Genomic DNA, 23,809 nt, shown 5'->3' on the forward strand with positions numbered 1-23,809 from the left:
ACACTTACATGAAGACTATCTCGACAAGGGATGTATAGTATACATGAATGATTTTTATAATTCCGTTGCTCTTACGGAATGGAGTAAGTGGAGACGATTGGTATTGTCACTTATTTAACTGCAGTGTTCTGCATCTTTATAGCGAAGCCGGGTTAACACGTTGATTGCCTCGGAACGTTTCACGATTTCAGTCTAAAAAGCCAATTTTGACATCCTAGTTCACATATTTAATAGAAATCTCTTCACGAAAGCCAACTACGAGATAATTCATGCTCAGAAGCGCTTCAACCTGCCGCTTTGCTAGAGATGAGTCAGAAACTATGTATAAATTTGTTAGTAATAATAGAGACATAGTGCCGAGCGCATACAATTTGTATCTTTCTTGTGTGTGTTATTTTATGATCAAATTATAAATGCCCCGTTTTGGATAGAAAATGAACACTTAAGGAAAAAGAAATCGAGTACTACGCTAATAATCTAAGTGATCCAGAAATTTACGAGACTGTCAGTGAGGATGGTAACAACAATAGCGATTATGCACCTTCTTGAGAATTCAAGTGAGAACAGTGATGATGAAGTTGTCTCCGAACCTGAAGACAATTACGATGCTTTTCAAGAATCCATTCCAATTACGAATGGTAATTTGTGAAAGAAAATCGCCAAAAGTCCCAAACTATTTATTTTTCAAGAAAATATTGGTTTGAAGTTGGATATGACAAATCTTACAGTCCAAACCCTGCTAGATTTATTTTGCATATTTTCGCTGCTAGACTGTACAAGAAATTGCAAAACATAATCAAATAAAAAAATCTATAAGGCTGTTACAGTAGAAAGACGTTAGCATTGCAGAAATGAAAGTTTTTTTAGACTTCTATTGCAAATGGGCCCTTGTTCGTTTCCTTTAATAGAACATTACTGGAATAAAAACAAAATGCATTATGTAAAGTTTTGGTGATCACGTATGAGTGGAAATAGATTTCAATTGTTATTGCGGTATTTTCACTTCGTTGATAACTCAATACCATTTCCTGACAGATTATACAAGGTGTGACCCACACTAAATAATTTAAATGATATTATGCGCTGAAACTATGTGCAAAATAAAAAAAAATTGTATCGACGAATTAATGATATTATGAAGTCCGCCAGTACCAGTTTCGCCAGTACATAAAAAATAAAAGCACAAATATGGTGTCGGGCTGTATGAGCTATGTGAATCAGATGGTGTTGTCATGAAAATAAAAGTTTACAGCGGAAAATGTGAGGAATCTCACAACAATCTAGGTCACACTACTGATATTGTCTTACACTTACATGAAGATTATCTCGACAAGGGATGTATAGTATACATGAATAATTTTTAAAATTCCGTTGCTCTTACAAAATTAATAACTTCACGAAAAACTTTCGTATGAAACTCTCCGAAATAACAGAAAGGGGAATCCCAGAGATGTGGGGAATCGAAAATTAGGAAAATAAGACTTTTTTTTGGCAGCAAGATGGTTCTGTTACTTTATGTAAATGGAAAGACAAGCGAGATGCTCTTACCATTTCAAATATGCATGTTTTTGAAATGGTAGAGGTGTCCAATCGCAATGTAAATCTTTCGATGAAACCGAATATAATTCGGAACTACAATCTAGGAATATCTGGCATTGATCGATCAGATTAAATGCTGTCATATTACACATCTCTAAGAAAAAGTATTAGATGGCTTAAAAAGGTTGCTTTACATATTATGGAGAAATGCACACACAATGCGCACAAACTTCTAAAATAAAACTTATAAAGATTAGACAAGCATTCGTCGACGCTTTGATTGCAGAAGAAATTGAATCAGTTTAAAAAAAAGCAAGATCGCAAGAGTTTCATTATTTACAGAATATTCCATCTACCGAAGAAAAAAAAACTGCTTCCGACAAAGCCATGCCGAGTTTATACCAAAGCTGAAAAACTCAGCGAGACACGTTACTTCTATCCAATCTGAAAAAAAAAAAAAAAAAAAAAAAAAAAAAAGCAGCCAACACTTTGCGTGGAAGTTTGTTTTAAAAATTATCACAAACCATAAAAGTGTTATTCTGTTTGAATAAAGTTTGTATAATTGTATTTTCTGTTTATTTAAGCCAAACCTGATTTTTCTTCTCTTTCCTGAGCCCATTTATTCATATATTTATACTGCTATACCATGACTTTCGTAGCTGTACAAATATGGCAAGTAGTGAAGCGATGAGATAACTCTTAGTTGGTGTCCTGGGGAAGTAAACAACCTATGAAATATCTCGTAGTTTTTTGTCAGTCAAAGTGTTAAGCGGCAATTTAATGTAGAACTCATACGGACCTCATACCTATGACATTTCTACATCCTGCTTATGACGTTTCGTTTCTAAACAGATAATTTATTAAAAATATTACCTGCACAGCTGCGTCTTTGGAGGCCATAAGACGCAGGCGTTCTTTTAGTTGAAGAGCCGTGGGTTGTGGCGCCGTGCCGTTCCAAGAGATAACTGCTTTGCTAAGCGGGGAGACCAGTCGGCTTGCTCGGCTACCACCGCAACCCATCACGCCCACCTATAAAAATAATATTATTTTATTGCCTATCATAATGACACATAGTAAGTATTATGACAATGTTTTAAACAAAGTTAAAAAGATTTACGTTGAAATTTGTACCTATGCAGCAATTTATAAGTGTAATCAAAGTAAGAGCTACTTAAAAAGTAACATATATAGATGTCCTTCAAAAACTATTACAAAACGAGCTTCATAAAGGATTAGTTTCTTCCCTCTACAAGTGGTAAAAGTTTCCTATTTTTTTTTTTTTTTTTTTAGAATGCAGAAGAGATTCTAACATTTCTAATCCTGTAATATGCAGTGATCTTTCTGAAAATAGGGAAGTTTCTGGATAAGTTCTCAAGAGACTGTATTTACCTCAATTTAGGTTTCTGTAAGGCATTCTAATGGAAGAGATTTATTTCTGAACTACATAAGCCCCCTCCACCAATGGCCGAGTGGTTAAGATGGTTGATACTGTTACGTTCTACCTGAATTCTAACCCATGTGTAACGTGAATATCAGCCAGTTTCCTCCGAAAATCCCTCTCGAGTGTACTCCACCTTTAGAAAGATAGCCCTCGTATGTTTTATCATATTCGAATAACTTAAACTACGTAAGATTCTCATCCTGTTAAATATTAATTTCATGTTTAATTACAATTTTTCTATTTTAAAAGAATCCATTTTATCCTTACAGTTATATCCTTTTATCGAAAATTTAATTTAAGAGTATTCACACTAAAAGTCAAATGAATATTACAGAAATTCAAATTGTCTATAATACAGGATACAAGACAAAATTTCGAATCATACTTTCAACGGAAAATTTTATACCAACAATGAAGCCAAAGACTAATAATGAGTTGCATTTCATTTTAAAACCTCCTTGCTTAGTCTCCTGATGCTATTTCAATGGCCAGATGAAGTAATGCGTTAGGTCTGCTGCGACAAAGTATTGGCATTTATCTTGCCATCTATACCTAGTCAGTGAACTTTAGAAAGCTTATCATGACGAAGTAAGAGCAGCAAGAACTCTAGTTCAAATTTAGGAAAACTAATCGAAAATTATTAATATCTGCAGCGTGGTGATTTCTAAGTTTATTTAGTTTATATAACTCAGTGTGTTAGAAAAAAGAACCGAAAGTTAACTTCAATACGTTGCTTCCAAAAATAAATTTTAATGTTAGGAAATGGATTGTAGAGTAATAGGGAATTCCAGCTTTTTACAAAATAAACTAAGGTTATTAATTTTTCTCTTAGTTAGCTTCACTGCTTGTAATACAGAATTATTCTGATACTGCTTGATGTGTTCCAGTGTTGAAAGATGGCAATCATAATTCCTTTTCTAAAATGAATTTATAAAATTCCGTAGTTAATCTGGCTTCCCAACTAATCGTTCAGCTAAAGCAGCTGCCTCCCCCTTGCTCAATTTTAAAATTTAAAGAAACCAATTGCGTAAAAATTACGAAGTGTAACTTTTTACAAGTTTCCTTATACTTATGTTTAGAAAAGTTTTATACTCGTTATAAAAAATTAAGCGCAAATGTTTGACTATAATACGACAAAAATTAACCCAGGTATTTGATACTGAAATCGGAATCATAATCAGGGATCATACATAAATTGAAGAGTGAACCATTTGCATTTGTTCATAATTAAAAAGAAAATATATAGTTTAGAAAAAGAGAGATTACATGACTTTAAAAATATTACATAACGAGAATTTCTATGCAGATTATTGTGAAAAATATTGATCATTATAATTTCTGTTTCCAAAAAGGAGAGGTTATTCATAAAAGTTTACAGAATTTGTGTTTTAGAAAACGCTGGCACAGAGAGAAAGAGTTTGGGTACGCAGCTAGCTCATATTATTATTCGCATTAATTAAAAAAGAAAAAATTGCACTAAAATGGAATTTTTTACGATTATAAGATTATGATTATGAACTAATGAAATTTCATGAGAATATTAATACTATATTTTTAGACTTTTTGGAAACTTATAAGTTACTTGTGTGATAAATTTTTTCGACATACTGAATGTTACAAAATAATCCATACAGACCCTAGTCAATCATAAAAGAATATCGGTGAATCGCACTTAAGTAGGAAAATCAACATTGAATTATTCTAATTTTTTTTATTAATCGGCACTTAATTGCAAATTTAAAATGACGTTAAATATTAAGAATTTTGAACTTAAATATCTTGGTCAATGTTTGTCATGTGAGAGTCAAACTTGTATTTTATTTCATACAACATGCATAAAATTTTTCCAAATATAAGTACAAGAACTAAAAGAACATGTCAAAAGTTGGATTTCGTATTTTATGCAAAACAATTTTTTTTTTTTTTTAATTTAAAAATGCGAAACCATGGATCTTTGCATCATGAAAAAGACATTTGCAATTGGAAGTATATGTGGGTACCAACCAAAGGTGGTGAAAATAAAGGCTGGGTAAGGACTTTTGTGGACACGGTTATGTGTGTATATATAAAAGTAGAAAGATAACATGAACAAGAGAGACTTTAGTGGTCAAGAATTTTGCGCATTGAGCTGCAAAATTTAAAAAATATTTGCGAAGGAGAGGAATGTTTAAAAGCTATTGATAAAAAGTACATTTGAAATGATTTTAATTATTTAAGGGCATCATTTTAAAATTATTAAAATTTATTAGTTTTTCTCATCCCTTTTTTATTTTGAAGTTATCTCGTTTTGTAATTTTTACATTAAATTTTACGCTATAACTTAGACTTATTTAGTATTGCTGGTTTTTTATACATGATGTAACTATTTTACTCAGGAACTACAGTGGCAAATGTACTTTTTAGCAATAGGTTTTAAACATTCCTCTTCCGCAAATATATATGAAATGTATTTTCTCATACATTATTTGTGTTGTGCAGCCGGGGCAACAGGAATGAGACAAATTTCTGAATATAAAGTGATACGTTTATTTTAGCATACATCTCACAAGCGTTCCCTCCTGTACCTCGAGGGGGGGAGAAGCCCTATTTATAGATATGTGTGCCTCATGTTGCTCATCCAATCAGCGATATTAATTGAAATCACGAGGTGACGCTACCTTCTCATCAGGGGTTTTCTTAAGGACTTTATGTAATATGACAGATTTATGAGTTTGGCGATTAGGCGAGCGCCAACAGGTTAATATAATTTATAATAAAGAAGGGATTACCCCAAAATTTGGAACAGGGATACAATTTAGGTAGAGAATCGCCAACACTTTATTAAGCAATATGATTAGAATTTAATTTAATCAATTGATTTAAAAATATCATTACATATATATATATATATATATATATATATATAATTTATTTACTAAATAAAATTGATTATATTATCTCCTAAGATTAATTATAGTAGAATGATCTGAAAAGAGTGAATTCATACTTAGTAAGTTCTATTTCGAAAGATGTTTTTAATTAACTTGAATGTAAATTGTTAAAGATGTTTAACGGGGACTGGAATTAAATCATGAATAACAATTTTAAAGGAATAAATTAAAAGCAAGAATTAAATGCAAGTAATCATTGACATTATCATTGACAAGCGGAAATTAGTTGACTTTTCAAAGGAAACAAACCAACTCCCGTTCAATGAACAATAATTAAGAAATAAATACGAAGGTGTTTCGTCCTTTACTCGAGCAATAAAGCGATGCCAAACCGGCAATTCAAGTCAGGCCAAACATTTCTGTGAATAGAAGGGAACCAATGCAGAGATCCAAAGAACTTATTCCGATTAAGTATTTTAGCTAATTCAATTTTGAGTGAAAAGCAATTGCAGTAAAAGTGATATCGCTCGAGTAAGCATTCCCCGACACCCTCGTGTTTATGCATTTGAGTTCAATATTATTTGTAAAAATTAAACATTGGAAATTGTCATTATGAAATATAATTCAAAATAGTAGAAATAAACATTAGAAAATTACTAAATATAAGAAAAATAATGCAATATTTGTAAAAACAAATCAGAAAATAAAAATAAAAAATATATATAATAATAAAAGTGAATGCACATGAAGATATAAAGGCCAGAAAAAGCCTTAACTAACTTACGTTCTTTCTAGTTGGGAGTGGGCAAAGTGTTCTCTTCGCGTCTGACTCAGAAGTGTTGTGTTCAGAAAATTCTTTAGCGGCAGCGGGGGCTTTGAATTATATCAGTCGGTAAGACTTGTGTGAAGTAATTTATGGTGTGGGAGGGACTAGGAATTCTTGAGGGACGTTTGCTGTGGAGCTGTTATTTGAGTGAAACCGTCTGTTAAAATTTTTTGTAAATACTAGTGAATGGAAATTAATTAATTTCTGGCTAATTGTCGTGTCGTAACGATGAAGAATTTAAGAAAGGAAAAAAGGAATTTTCACTGTCAAAGAGCTATTTGACAGACTAAAAATTATGAAATAGGCCCATTTTTTTAGTAACAGGATAAGTCTGAAGACAATTAGCTTTTTACATTATATACAGTTTAGTAATTACACTATGTACAAATCCTTCAACTGATAGTCATCCAACTTATACCGCCTTCTCAGGTTTAGGAACAAATTATCATAACCCTATCAGTTAAATGATTTAGAGTGAGTATTTAATGCCTACTCTTTTAAGGCAATGGTTAATAATTTGATTGGGTATTAGATTATTTTTGAGAATTTTAATAAGGAGCATAATTTCGCGTTATAGATCTATCGTATCTGTGCAGATATTTTTAATTCGTTGTATTTGATTTATTATTGTATTGTTAATTGCTTTTTTGGATATATTGGAATTCCAATTTATTAATTTGTTAGTATTGAAATTGAAGTTTCTTGTTTTGTCAAAAAGTAAAATTTTTTTGTAGTTAATGATTTGTAGATCTAGATAGTTTATGCTATTTTGTGAATTATTAGTTTTATTAAGTGTAAGACAATTTGAATAAATCTCGGAGTGTTTAATTTGATTAAAATTATTAATCGTAATAAGGTCATCAATATATCTGTAGGTGTGCTTGTAGTAATTTAACTCTTGTGGTTGTAGATTTTTTTGGAAGTTAAATTCTTTGATAAATAAAAAGATATTACAGAGCGAGGTACTGGAATGTGAGCCCATAGGCAGACCTCTGACTTGCTTAAAAAGTTGATTTTGAAATTTGATGTAGTTATGAAAAAGTGTGCATTTGAGGTAGGTTTCCCATTTGTTAAGATTTATAATTGTGAGCATATCAGGGAAGAGTTTAGGTGGATCTAGTTGACTAGTATAGATTTCTTCTAGAGGAAGTGAGGTATATAAGTTTTCAAAATCATAGCAGTTAGTGTTTTATATGTTAATTGTTTGAATGGCATTAATGACAGGAGTGTTATTATGGATGATCCAGCAATAGGTGTGATTAGTGTTACAATCGTTGAAAATAAATTTACAGATTTTTTTAAGTTGAATTGAAAAATAATAGTCTATATTTTTCTTTTAATTATTAGTTCCATTTGCTATTAAATCTGAATTTTAATGGTGTTTTATGGAATTTGGGAAGTGCATATAAGTTAGTAAATCTGTTGTAGTTTGAATTTAAAGTAATATTTAGTTTTTTATGAAACGTTTTAATTCTGTTTATTATAGATGTTTCTGTAAGGTTGGCTAATTAATAAGTAGTTGTGTTTAAAAGTTCTTTATGAATAATTTCTGCGTAGAATTTGCATTTAGCTTATGTACTAACTTAATTGAATATGGATTTAATGCGATTACAAAGATTTTGATGTATACGAGCCAGTTTCACTTAGAAAGTCTTCTACGAAAGCATCCCTCCTCTTAGGCAGATAGCCGTAGTATGTTTAGCATAATCAATTCAACCAAAGCTTTTTTGAATGGAAAATGCTTTTTTCTTCAGCATAAATATTTTAATACTTTGAACATAGGAATTTTAATCTCAATTTAGACATTTATTTATTTACATAATATATATAAATTTAGGTTGTAAGGATTATGTTACTTTTATTAACAGTTAAATTTTAAGTTAAAGGTTTTTTCCTGTCAAATTCTTAACTTCAACTTACTACTTCCGGCCAGAACGTAGTTTTGGAATAACTCTGAATACTTAATGAGGAGGAGTGGTATTTAAACCGCGACGTCTACGGTAGAGACATTAGGATTTTTTTTGGAAACAGGCAAGATGAAAAATTAGCAACCGCCTTCGCCGAGAATCGAACCGACCCCGACTCTTGAATACCGACCCAGCGTGCAGAACCACTACACCCCGAAGGCACGCTAGGAAAGTGGGAGGAAATACCTTACAAGGTCAAAAGCAATAAAAGAGTTGGTAAATTCTTTATGATAAAAATAATTAAATAAGTATAATAAAATCATTAGTTTCACAAATTAGACTTGTGTATACATAAAATAATGATTACTTCCATATAACAATAAGAAATTATTTTTCACTCGCATTATTTTTATTTTTGATGTCAAACGGGATTAGTGCAGCGTAACATTTCAGAAATAGGTTTTTTAAGTATTTATTGAAAGGAAAGGAAAGAACTATTTGATTAATAAAATGTAACTTTTTTTTTGAATATCGCAATTTAATCGCTCATTGAAAAAAGTCTTTTTTACTACGATTTTGTTTAAAACTCTTGGTAATGAATTAGAATGCTAAAAATTTCTTTTCATCTGCCTGAGGCTAGAGCAACACACTTAAAAATTCTCCTTTAGGAATATTAACATATATTAATACAAAGTAACTTCTTAATGAAAAAAACTCGCTACTCATAATTTTCCATACATGTCAAGTGAAGACGAGTCAAATTCTGGTAAAAAAAAAAAAAAAAAAAAAAAAAAAGACATTCCATTAAGTCAACCCTCCTGCTAGGCTGATAGATTTCGTATCTCAGAAATTAATCAAAACCCGTTTTTCTTCAAAGGTAGATAACCGAATAAAAATCATGATACTTGATTTAATATTCAGTTTCAAATTAGGTATCGGATCAAATGAGTATTAGTCTTTTTGATTATTATGGTCTTTTTCTTTCTTCCTGTAATATGTATAGTAAAATTTTTCCTGTTCAGACTATGTTAAGTAACATCTAAAACAAGTGTAGCCAAAATTTCGATCGTGAACTGCCATTAGGTCATGAGATGGTTTTTGGTATCTGATGCAAAAATAGTTTCCTTAATAATTTTAAGTTAGTTTTAAAAGCCATTATAAGGAATACATGCAATCCTGCAGTAAATTCGAATTATAACTCTCAAATCATATGATGAATAATACTGTAGCAATAAATTGCCTTAAAATTGAAATTATTCAGCTGAATCCGAAATTATCTAGAACTGAATTGGGAAAATATTCAGGTCGCTGTATCATAGAAAATTCATCAGAATCAGAAGTGGCTTGTCTCTACGAATACCCCCTGAACTACGGAAACTTGAGTTATTCCCTCATTATAAAATGAAGTCTTTTATAATATTTTCAAAGCTTTCGTCATTATAATAGAATGCGTTTTTTATAAATGAGTTAAAACAAGCACAGACTATTGCACATATTTATTGAATTTAGTAATATTCATAAAAATACATAATAATAATAATATAGAAAATATTATATTGAAGCTATATTGTTATGTGGAATATCTTATGCGAATGAGTTGAAAACGGATAGCATAAACAAAAATTTTTGTGGACAGCTTCTTAGTAAGCAGAAAACGCAGAACAATCTTGGCTTTGAGAGAACGAGGGAGACGCGAGTGATATCGAAAGGATAACCACTCCGCTTGGCGGGACAAGGATAAAAGATATTTGGACTAAAGAGCATCCGAGGGGGAGAAAGAACCACCAAAGGGAGGTCGAATTTCTGCCCATTGATGGAGTAAGGGATTTTTGGACGAAACATCATTGGGCGAAAAAGCATATACACGATCATAGCAGGTGCAGAATTATGATTAATGAATATTTTTCAATGCTTTAATTTCATTTCAATACTTTGTCCCTTTGCTTTAGAGTTATTCCATTTTCCTTTTTATTCTTTTAAAAATTTCCAATCTAATATTCAAGGCATATAGTCAATTCCCGACGAGGCCATGTGTGTATGTGGGAGAGAGAGAGCTGAACTTCGGATTAACCGAGCCCTGTTTGAAAAAAAAAAAAAAAAAAAAAAAAAAAAAAAAATTGCTTATTGTGGAATGATGGAAAGACCATCAGCATAAAACAAAACTGTTTGCAGGAAACAGGAAGAAAAAAGAATACGTAGGATAACAGGATTGATAGCATGAAATGTCATCGTACCTGAGAATTATTTTTATGCACTTAAGAGACTTAAGAGAAACCAGAAATATAATAAACACTATGTACTAAAAACAATTATAACCACATTTTTTCCTTCAAGTTTGAACTCAATGACGTGGCTCTTGTAAAATATTGTTCTTTTAATGCCATTTATAAATAGCTCTTTTTATGTGCAATTATGTTTATTATTCCGTTATTTATATTGTGTTCTTTTTGTTTTGAATGTCGATTTAATGTACGGAACGAATTGAATATATGCTCCAGATAAAACCACTTAAAATAGAAGTAAAGTAATTGCTAGTTGCAACTTTCTGTTAATTATAATATGGTTTATTCCTTTTTCTTATGCTTTTCTAACTGTATTCAGATTTACCGTGATTTTCAATTAACTGTGGGCTGCATCAAAGTTATTAAACTAGTAAATCAGGAGCTCTGTACTTCACAATTATGAAATTTTGTTAATAGAGAAGGAAATACACAGAACAGCACTTAGCAAAATTGTACTTTGCAAAGTAAGTGTTAAGACAAAAGAATTTTGGTCTAGTGGCTTTTTTCAAACTGTGGTACACTTTTTCCCACGGGTAGGCGGGAAACTTTATGCGAGCAGCTTTAAAAATGAACTAAAGAAGCTATTGTTTTCTTCAGTTGTGAGTTTCGAAGTATAACGTCTCCATTAACATAAGAGATCTCTTCAAAGGCAGCATTGGCGTAACGATTCGAGTGGAATGGGACAGTGTATGTATCTTTCAAACGTCACTCAGAATAAGGGGAATCGTAACCTGTCGTCTTTAAATCTGGATAACAAATTTATAATCGGTACATTTTTAAGCATTTATTTATTATTACTTAACCTTTATTTTTAAGCAAATTCCTGAAGAAAATATAGAAAGGTTTACTACTGAGAATTTTGTAAAAGAAAGGCTGAAAGGCATTTTTGCCTTCCTCATTGCATACCTTCGTGGTGTAAGTAGTAGCAGTACGACTAGTAGTCAGAAGATTCCGAGTTAACTGCAGGGGCATAGCTAATTTCTTACCGATCTTGGTTAAAAAATTTTAATGTATTTTTTAATATATTTTAATATAGTTTTTTCGTTAATGGTATCTCTGTATCAACAGACAAAATATTCTACTAGATGGTTTATTCGTTAGATAGCATTTTTATTTCTTTTGATAAGTAGCATTATGATTCGTTCTCTGTCAAATGCATACATAAAGTAATATCAATGTAAAAGTATTTTAAAAGGTACTTAAGTAAAGGAACTAAAAAGGAATTTAACTGCTTAGTTTCTGTTTGCTTATCTCTACGACTTTTGCATTTTAAGGTAACCAACATTTACTAAATTTAGCATGACCAGTTCTAATACTCAAGCATATGTACAGTATCCTTCAGCTGTAAAATACCCATATTTCGAATGATTTAGCATTCTAAATTAATTAATTAAATCCTTTAATACACTTCTGCATTTTAAAGTGGTTAGGTCATGCACTTAAAAGCTTGTTTTTTAAATACTTAATGACAGAATCATTAAGCTGAATTCTATTTCGAAATTTATTAACTATACTGCTTATCCATTTTCAAGGTATAATCTGTGAATTCAAACATTTGCTTATTCCTTCAAAATGCCAGCAGACATCCAGGAAGGGAAATTGTGCAACTAGTCGGCTTACTTTTGGCAACTTTTCATTTCAGCTGTCGACGGCATTTGGCTACTTTTCCCAGTTGGCAAAATAGCCTTTCTCTAGTCTTATTACTTATGTATATCCTTTAAATGTATTTTTTTCGAAAATCATTAGAGCAGTTCTGAATAAGAGACAGCATTAAGACAATAGTTAGGCATTCTGAAACAGCTTTGTATTATTTGCGATATTTTTATAAAAAAAATATGTTTTCCGGCAAATTGAAAATAACTTCAATAATTTTACAAAAACATTACAAAATGTTTTTAAAACTGGTCAGTTTCGGAAGCTTTTTCTTGTGGATGTACTAGATTTGATACCAAATATGTTGCATACAATACCAAAAAGTTTGAGAATAATTGACAGAAAGGTTATTGCCTTGTAAGGTTTTTTATAATTATTATTATTAAGTCAGTTATCTTATTATTCTAAATTTTCTATAATTTCTGCTTTCATCACTTTCCACCAGAATGGGAACTAGTTAGAGTAAAAATAATCCACTAGTTGAAAAGCTTTTCAGAAACCGTTTGGCAGCATAAGCTGGTTGTCACTCTAATTTCTTTTTCTTTATTTTCACCAATAAAAGGACGTATGATCCACTGGGTATTAGCATATCGACCAAAAAGTTCTATTGTTATAATTGTCCGTAGAACAATGCCTGGGATGCACATGCTTTCTACTATAGATTTTTTGCTACTGTAAATTAGTTTGCCGTTATAAATTTCTGCTAGTCACAAACTCTTCACCAGCACTTAGTGAAGGGGAAGCCAAGGTTTGCGCTAGGCAATTAGCAATTTTCACTTTGCATTTGATTCAATTTGCACGTGCATTTGTTTAGTTTTGTTTTTGTTAAACTTTCAGTTAATATAGTTGCAGATGGACGTATCAATAAATAATACGAGTACGTTAGCAGTTAGACGGTGCTAAAAGTCGGGCGGCAGTGTGTTATGCTTGCATTAGGTGATTTGGTACTTTAAAGCAATAGAGTAAACGTATAACTTCTGCAGAAAAAAAAAACTATCTACATATCCTTCAGAGTTATCGTTAAGCTTCTAAAATATTTGCTTAAATTTGTAATCTACCTTGTTTTACTTTAAAAGTTTTTTACTCGTAATAATTTTTTGCTCACAACCAAGGAATTCTTGATAACACTCATCAAATAAAAATAAATAAATAAATAAAATAACAAATAAAAATAAAATACATAAAGGGACTTTCTGTTTCATTTTTAATTTAAATCAGAAAATTTATGTTTAAAAGTATATTCTCCTATATTATTTGTCGTAAGCTAGTGCCAAGAATTCTCATATATATATATATATATATATATACAGAAGTGAAATTTACAAGTTTGCTTTACTTAAAGACGGAAAACTTCAACAGTTTACTGTACAGCTTCGATTACTTTATTTGTGGATGGAAAACGTAGGCAAATGGAGTTAACTGCAATTTACTGTACAGCTTTAATATTCGGAGATTGAATAATTCGTCATAAACGTCGAATTATTTTTATCTTATAGTCCTCTCACACTGTATTTTGTAATTTTATCCAGTCGCATCAAAATGATATTTAGCTGATATAAAATACGTATAAAGAAATATAAATTTTAATTTCAGCGAAAATACTATTTTATTTTCCATTAATTGTTTTAGCGGTATGTTTAAATTCATGGAAGCTTATTGAAAATTACAACCAATTACTAACATAAGTTCTAAAAAATTAGGTTATTTGAGTTAAATTTTAATAAATCTAATATAAAATTTTAATAGTTTCCTTCTTTTCAATGCCCCTTCCCCTAAAGGACGATTATCTCATGTTATATTTGACGAGAAACATTTTTAGATAAAACTGCCTCTACCAAATACGCAGAATTACGTATTTATTTCTGGTTTCAAAAACATAAAAACGTTATGACATATTTAGGCATTTTTCGTCAAATAGGAATTTTCTAAATTGTAAGTAATAATAAAGACTTTATGAGCACATACCTTTTTTTTGCTCCGCTTACACAATTTGTTGCTCACGATAACTGCTAAGTTTGAAACTTGCGCTATTGCCTGACAATTATTTTTGAAATTCTGCTCTCAGATTTATTGCTACTGTTTTAAGTAGATCAACAATAAGCAAAGATTTATTGCCGATCGGAGAGACAGTGATTAGAGAGAAAACAAAGAAAATAAAAATTACTCATTGCTTCAACAATAAAGGAAATAAAAAATATAACATGTTTCTTTATTTAATGGATCTAATAATTTAGTAAAGCATTATTAGCATTTTCTATTTCACTTTTTCAAATGAACTGTGTGGCCAGATGCAAAAAATTAATTGCTAGTGTATAGGTCTAAGACAGCGTTTCTTAAACTTTTTCTAATGGGGACCACTTTTTAAAATTAGTTCTGCTAATCATTCTACTCTTCTCCCCTTCGAAAGAAATTCTTTTAGAATATCTTACTATCAGTATATTTTTAGAATGCAATTAATTAAAATTCACTTAATATTATATTGCATTTAATCAATTAAGTTAACAGAAGAAAAGTTATACTTGATTTTAATAATTCAAGGAGTTTAGATAATCTTTGTCTTATTACGTAAATATTATTAAATAAATATTAGTACACATATTAATGACATGGATGAGCCTGTTGATTATTGCATTACTAAAATAACTCTCTACTAAAAAAGATTTTTAAGGTTAAAAATGATGAAAAGTCTCTGTTTTACACTGCTAATCCCCAGACGAAATTTTCTCTCAACCCCTCATTAACTTCTCATGGGGCACTGAGAACAGTCAAAGAATTACCTTATAGTCAAAGATTTAATTAATTTAAATTTGAAAATACATTGAGATTAAAGTTCATTGAGTTTTGAGAGAAAACTATGCCAGTGTACTTAGCTACATGTCGTCAGCAAGAAATCATGTAAAATCGTGTAAATTTCTTCAACAAATAATAAGACATTTTTGTAGTTTCGGATAGTTTAAGAACATAGTCTGAAAGTAGATTGAGCTTATCTAAGAGAAAATTTTAAGCGACAGAAGAAAAAAAAATTAAATACTGCTCATCGCTTCAGTAGTAAAGGAAATAAAAACAGTATGAACATTTTTATTTTATTCAAAGGATCTAGTATTCTGATAAGGCACTGAGCGCCGCTGTTTGTATGACCTATTTTGCATTTTCAAATGAACTCTATGACCGGATACGAAGTATTTATTGCTTGCGTTCTTGATCTGAAAGACAGTAATAAGAAACAGAAGAAAGAATTTAAGAAGTATCCATTACATCAATAATAAAGAAAATCAAAAGCTGTATACAATGATTTATTTTTTATGAATGGATCTAGGAAGTAAGGAACTTGTGAGAATTATTTATACTACATGTGTAGCGTTAAACAGTTTTTATATCATAAAATTAACAAACCAAATCTATTCATGTATTTGAGTTTTCTCACTTGGTTAATATTTTCGAAGTGCTTGATGTTCTGATATGAATCAGTGCTGTAATTCCAATCAGAAAGCATTTCATAAAATTGAAATGCTGATAAAGCAAATTTCAAAAAAACTTATAAAAAAGATTTATTTTAAAGAAATCATACATAAGAATTAAAGACCTTTCTCAGCAGTCAATAAAGTTGAACCCAGATATAACGATCTGTCATTAATTAGACTTTGTAACACCATTATCGACGATTCATTTTTTCTCGTAAGTTTTTTCTTTGATGAGAAAGTCTAAAGAGCAATAAATAGGGAATATTTAGCTATTAGGTATCTAAAAAAGCTCGTTTTCAGTGAAAAATACCTACTTAATAGTTTCGTACATTCATCGACACTTACATGTTTACTTCAGAATTATAGTTCCCACAGACATGACGCCTCACAACTTTGCTCTGACTGACTATTGATGGGTATGTCAACATCTCAAATCATCCTGACAGGTTGTTCGACATTCCCTTTTCGCTCCAGCAGGACCAATGTTTTGGATGCCTGATATTTTATCTAATAAGAATAATTCGTACTTGGAACATTTTATTTCCTTCAAACAAAGGTTAGAAATATCAATACATTTTAGAGGAAGAAAAATTCCGCAAAGTATGTATAGTAAATGTATTAGCAAAAATAAGGTTTTATAGTAAATTTATTCCATCTGTCGTAGCATTTCTTTCGTTCCGCAAGTATTAATATTAACCATTCATAATGTTTCACATGTGCTTCCGCATTTCGAACGTAATTTGAGTCAATAGGGTTTAAAAGCATATACCTCATAACAGCAATATTAGCTCTTACGTATTGGTTATTTACATTGGTCAGTCTGACAAATATGGAATCAGTTCTTCAAAGTAAAATATTCGAATTAAAGTACATATAATGTTGGCAGTGTTAGTTTGAAATTTCGAAAGTCTGCTTAATTTTAAACATCTTAAAATCGGTTATTTGACCGACTTGTTGTTTTAACGTTAACTACAATTATGCTGCATCGAGCTCGATGCATATTTGACAGGTTCGGTTATTTACAAGGAGGAAGTAATCGTACACCATGCATTTTTCTTTAAGCATTTTAGCTTACAACTTGTTGTAAGATATGCAGAAATAATAGGAAAAATCAAACGCTTAAAACTAGAGATACTTTCTGTAAGTGTGAAAAGTTAATATAAAACATCGGAAAATGCTTAGAATTTTAAAAGAAAAAAGTAATCATATGCTAAAATAGTTTGAATCTTCTGGTAGGCAAATTTTTGTTACCACAGCAACAACTACTTACATAATTCACTGCTTATTTCGGCTTGTTTTGCAACCAGATTGTGCAAATCTTTATATTTCTTGTGAAAAAAACAAATGAAACTTCAGCTGAAGTTGGATATCTCATTTGAGAACTGTTTGAAAATGGAAAACTTCTACTTGACATAGAAAGTGTGATATGTAAATTCATGCTACTGCGTAGTATATTGTAAAATATCTGATGTATATACCTCATGACTTCCTTAAACGAAATATTAAATTATACGCATTTTTTCTTGTATTTCCTTTTAACTTATTGGATTGAATTAAATCTACTTCGTCGCTAGTGCATAAGCCACAATAGAATAAATGCACTTTTTATAGTTATATTTATTTACCATAGCGACACTTCAGCTCTACGTACACTTAACAGCATTAACATTCATTTTATAACTCACAGTGCACAAAAATTATATCATCTGAAGAATTACCACTTCTATTCAAATACTATAATAAATTTAAAAAGATGTATAAAAGAAATTAAACATATAAAAAAGAAACAGTTTTTCACAGACGATTCAGTATTTCTCATTCAATTAACTCAGTTCTCACTTCGCGATAAGGCAAAAATACATAAAAACTCACAATATCTATATTAAAAATTACGAAGTAAATCTTAAACACTTATTTCCTCGAATAAATTCCAGAATGCATTAAGCACGATTTAATTCGAAATAATAAAAGAAGGCGTTATCTTTGCTGTTGCGAAGCTTAGTTTGCCTAGATTGGCAACAAATCGGCTATTCTGCTCAGTTTTAAATGTAAACAAACATGGCTGCCACGGCAAAACTAATTAGGCTTAGCGGCTCTTAAACAACTTTTAAATTCTTGATAATTCTACAAACATTGCCTGCAAATTTACTAAAGACATAAAAACCTTAACCAGAAGATAAGAACAACATAATTCAATCATTTTTGAAGCAAAATTTACAAACTTATAAGACTAAAAAACTGAGATCACTGAGCCGAGTAACAGAGTGGATATATATAGTATATATAATTTGAAGTTAATTAGTAAGAACAAACGAAAAAAAAGACCTATGTGGTCAAAAAGTTTGCGCATTGTGCTGCAAAATTAAGGAAATTAGAAGATAAATTTTAGTACGCACGCTAAAAAGTTACCAAAAACTGTGGCCCCGTGAAAACTTCAACATAAGCATATTTAGTTGCTATGAAATGTGTGAAAAAAGAAGAAATATACAACATGTAAATATTTACAAGTAAAATTAATAAAAAGAGTAAGCTATATCCTAAACGAGTTAAGTAGATTTAAAACCCAGTTAAAAACTAATCAATTGATCGAGATAAAAATAAAAGCAGTAAGCTATATGCTAAACGAATTCAGTAGATTTAAAATACTAATTAATTGATAGAGGTAAAAATAAAAAATAAAAAATAAAAAATAAAATTAAAATTAAGAAGCGGTAAATGGTTAATTAGCCCCATTCGAAGTTCATTTTGGTTAGTCAAGGGAAATTTTTTAAAATGAATTGAACTAAGCTAATTCCATCACGCATTTCGCCGAAACAGACAATTGAAACTGTGCGCGACAAATGTTTTAATGAATTAAATAAACAATGTCAAAAATTTAGTCTCAATTCTCTGTTCCAATTTCACGACGCGTCCGCTTATTTTGACATATATATATATATATATTTATATACTTTTCGTGTAGCCGACTGCAACCAAAACAGATACATATAACATCTACATGTTATAGCAGGCTTATATACAAAATTTCAACGTTCTGAGGCTACCCTTTTTTGAGTTATGCTAGATAAATTCGTACTCACAGACGACACGAAAAATTCTCTTCAGAATTCATTTTAAATCAGTTTTATAAATTTTTTTGGGGGGAAAAGAGTCCTTTATTTTGTCCTTATGTACAGATGTCACGAAAAACATTGTTAAATTGCATTCGATAGCGGTGAAAATGGATATTTTCGTTGAAATATGATGCCTGAATTTTTTCGCGATTACAATACTTCCGTTTTACTTCGTACAAGGAAGTAAAACGTTTACAAAACTGAAATTGTAGAAAAAAAGTTTGATTTGGTTTGGTTTATTTGATTATTGCAAAGCACATGAGGGCTATCTGCCTAAAGGGAGGGATGCCTTCGTGGAAAACTTTCTAAGGGAAACTGGCTCATATACATAATAGACATGGCGAAAAACACAAAAACACCCATGCAGCCAGCCTGTTCACCGCACCGAACTATCAGCGTACCGCGGCTTTCCCGCACAACCACTGATAGACCTTGTAGAAAATATGTATTGTTCTGGAAAAGCATCGAAGCTAAGCAAGCGAGACAAAGCGTTCATTTTGTGGAAAATTTAATTCTTTTATAGGTACTTCTTTGATAATATCAGAACTTCGGAAAGCTACCAGAAGAAAAGTGCATTCTAGAACAATTAGAAATTCGATAAAAAATATCGAATTTCTAATTGTTATCCAATAGATTGATGAAATATCGTTCTCCAATAGATATCGTTCTCCAATAGATATCGCTCTCCAATAGATTGATGAAAACCATTGTTCAAATAATAGGAAAAAGAAATTAGTATTTGCGAAAGATTTCTCAAGCCTAAAGAATTTTGGCACCGTGTGAGTTTTTGGAATGAAAGTAAGTTTAATTCTCAGCAATCAAATGAACGTAATATTCTATAACTTCCGGTTAAGCCATGAAAAAGAAAAATATACGAGCAAAGGGTAAAACACAATGGTAGAAATATAATGTTGTGAGGTGTTGGGAAGCGGTGTTGGAAACTTGTACATAATTGATGGTGTTTAAGACCATATGGTTTACTAGCATTTTTAAACCAGTTTGAACCAAAGTGACATTATTAAAGTGACATTATTATTATTAAAAAATAGACATTTTGGCATTATTATTCGGTGCACAAATTAGACATTTAGAAATTTTTACCTTCAGCAACACAATGATTCCAAACACAAAGCTCGAATTGTGAAGGAAGCGCTTCTAATAGAATACACTATATATGCTGAAAGCTTTAACACAATCACCAGACGTTAATCCAATCGAATATATTTGAAAAGGAAACTTCCAAAGAGTTTAATATCAAACAAACTTGACTTTAAGCATCATTTGGTATAAAAATGAGAAAATAGCAAAAATGGCAAAGACTTACATTTTGAATTTGCTAAATTCAATGCTTAAACTTCTTCAAACCATTATTAATACCAAAGGCTGCTGCACTAAGTATTAAAATGTTTTTTTGAATTTTAATGCAATTTTTTATCCTTACTATACCATAGTATACAGTATGTAAAATAGCCCTCTCGTCTTCCTTCCAATTTTAGTTTAAGCCTTTGTCCAAGGATTAAACTAAAATTTGAAAATATGAAAAAATGAAATATGATAAAATTTTGAATTTGAAATTAAAAATGTTCTATTGGGCAAAAAGGGTCAGTTTAACTTTGATTTTCTAACCGAGAATCGCTTATAACTCACAAGACACAGATTTATGAATTATATAATATGATATTAAGTAAATTCAAAGGAGCATTCTTGTATTCAAAATAAATAAATACTAAATATTAGAAGAAATTTACTAAACGAATAATTAATAAAATTAGAAGAGAAAGAAAGAAATCTAAAAAGATTCAGATTTTGATGTCGCAAAAGAGAAAATAGAGCTTAAGTTTTTTTTTTCTTTTTTTTAATTCTCTCCCTGAACTCGTAGTTTACAAATCTGCTCTGAGTTTTTAAAAGCAGCACATGTTTATAATTTCCGATACAGTGTTGGAGTGTAACCATTAATTGTTTTCTTCAGTGTTTTTTCAGTTCCTCAGTTCATAATATTAAGGTTCACTTTTCACAGTACGATGACTTGCAAAACTCTTTTGTCTTTTTAACCTTATTAAATTTCACTTTCTTCGCACTTACCTCATATAAAATTCAACCACAGAATCGCAAAATATTTTAAAACAGAATATCTTTAAAATTCCCTATAGATCATCAAGTGTTCCCATACAATGTTTTATATTCGCTATATTATTTCTTCAAAAATAATGCATGGCAATAGCATTTGCTGGCAACATCCTTTTATTTGAAAAAACGACACGGACACAAAAGTGATACGGACTTAGTGATACGAACGAAAAGGGAAGGATCGAGAATAAAAAATAAACATTTAACAATTTGATGAATGCAAATATACATATACAGCTGAAAAGAGTAAATTATAGCAATTTTTGATTGTATATCAATCGATATATTGCAACAAATATAAAAAGTAATTAATTATTCATTTGACGCTCTTGATTGAAAAAAGGTAAACAAAAGGTTGCATTTATTAAATTATGGCAAAGTATACTAGGTGTGACTGTATTAGGAGAAGGATAACTTTGTGGTGGATGTGCTAAGCAGGGCTAGTAAAATTCAATTTACATATGACAAAAACAAAAAAAACAAAAACAAAAAAAAAAAAAAAAAAAAAACCTGCCAAAACGTTCTGAAACCAGTCACTCTATAGGATTTCAGCTCGAGTCAAACTACCAGTATTTAGAGTTCTTATCTGCTCCAGTGCTGGTGGGACTCTTTTGAAGCTAAACACGTTCTACACAGACTAGTTCAAACTTTCTTAATTTTGCTTCTCTGTTTTTTAAAACAGAGTAAAACATTGTTCTTTCGATAATCATCATTACTATTCTCTAAGAAAACTTTTCTTTTAGTCCCCACGGTAAGATTGTCAGTACATCACGTACGACACACAAAACTGTGAAAATGAAATTGAGTTCATATATTTTATACATCATATATTATACGTACGCAGTTTTAGCTTTCCAAATTTTGAGAATAGTCCGCGAAAGCTAAATATTTTTAGATGTTAACAAAATGTGTCAAACATATGGATTAATATTTATAAAAAGAAACTAAGACAAGCCAATAGATATAAAACAATCTGAGAATAAAAACAAACGTATATAGAAGTATTAACTTAGAAGCCAAACAACAAAAATCAGCGTTATAGTTTCAAATTTTCACAGAACTAGTTTCGATGGTTTTACCGAACCATCATCCTCAGCTGCAAAAGCTTTGTTGTTTGGCTTCTAAGTTAATATTTGTTCGGCGTGTCATTGTATCTTAATATATAGAAGTGTTCATAAGTACTTTTATCTGAAAAGTGTTCAAAAAATAACAAGCTTTTCTTCTCGTTACATATTCATGATCATAACGTCATGACGTTTATAGATGGGTGACGATAAAATAAATACTTTATACATGTAATTCAATATTCAAGAACTGCATCTCTAATATAAAATGTAATGCGATCAAAGAGACAAACAAAAATACATTAGGTGCTGGATGTTTTAAAGAGCAACATTCGAGTTTTTCTGAAACAGAGTGTTTAAATATTTGTTTCATTAGAGATATTCAATTTCTGTTACACTTTTAGATTAGGTTTTAATATCACAAACTTCTGAAAGAGTCGATTTTAAAAGTACTGCGCAATATTATTAGGTTATACAGTCAATGTCCGTTTAACTGCATTAACCAGTTTTTAAAAATGGAACTTTATTTATTATGGTATGATGGAAATACTGCTATCACAAACCACCAGCATAATACAAAGCTGCCTACGGAAGATACAGAAAATAAAATTTAAAAAAGAGGTGGATAACAGCAGTAGCATTAAATATATTTGGGCATAGGTTTTACAAACAACAATTCGCAGTTTAATTGTACGTAATCCAGAATATATTGCAATAATAAAAATAGCATTAAACAAAAATTCTAATCCCCATTTTAATGCGAGTTTGAATTCAATGACATTGTTGTAAATATTGTTCTTTAATGCCCTTTCTAATTATATATATTTTCTCGTTATTTACACTGCACTCTTTTTATTTTAATTTAAACAACCAAGTGAACTTATTCTCTAGAATGAACAGCTTGAAAATACAGGTGAACTGCTGAAATTATATTATCTTTCTTTTATACTGGTTATTCCCTTTTGTCCAGGTATTACCTGTGATTTTTAATTAACCATGGAAGTGATGTCGTCGATGTTATTATGGAGGTAAATCGAGAACTGACTGCATTAAAAAAACTCGAAAACTCTTTTTCAAAATATTATTCTTAAAGATGGTGATTACAGATATGGGATATATTCAATGACTGCACGAATTCTATTTCAAACTATTTAGTTTCAGCTTAGATATCCTTTCATTGTTTACCTTACCTTCATAACCCGGCCCGATATCCGTGCAAAGTCTCATTCAGTTCCAGAAAAAAAAAATGCCAGGTGATTCACATATTCCGAAACGAATATCGGTTCATACAACACGTCCTTGTACAAAAAGCAAAACAATGCATCATGAATTCACAAAACGCTACTGCTATGCGAGTCGGAAACACTTGACGGTGGGATTACCAATCACCACCCTTTTAACTGTGTATTTAGACATATCGGTTTTCTCCGGCTTTACCGATGATTACTCAGCCTGCAGTAGAGCCGACCGAAGTTAATTGCCGCCAAATTTCTCGCCAATTTTGAAGCTACGTTCGCCAGAAATTT

The 23,809-nt window shown here is 30.6% G+C and overlaps 1 protein-coding gene across 3 annotated transcripts in view; it reads right to left on the bottom strand.

The window, feature by feature from the left end:
* Positions 1–23,692, bottom strand: part of LOC118182077 (kyphoscoliosis peptidase-like) — a 139,120-nt gene extending 115,428 nt beyond the window's left edge. For all 3 annotated transcript variants that reach the window (XM_085808511.1, XM_085808512.1, XM_035351358.2), the window contains exons 1-2: positions 23,474–23,692; positions 2,413–2,568 (exon numbers count right to left, since the gene is read on the bottom strand). In XM_085808511.1, the coding sequence (XP_085664637.1) occupies positions 2,413–2,568; positions 23,474–23,479 (162 nt within the window). In that variant the 5' untranslated portion in view covers positions 23,480–23,692. The remainder of the gene's footprint in view (positions 1–2,412; positions 2,569–23,473) is intronic.
* Positions 23,693–23,809: the final 117 nt, after the last annotated feature.

This window comes from Stegodyphus dumicola, chromosome X1 (assembly GCF_044657685.1).
Source record: "Stegodyphus dumicola isolate Sdum_Otavi_A_Nest chromosome X1, ASM4465768v1".
Lineage (NCBI taxonomy): Eukaryota > Metazoa > Arthropoda > Arachnida > Araneae > Eresidae > Stegodyphus > Stegodyphus dumicola.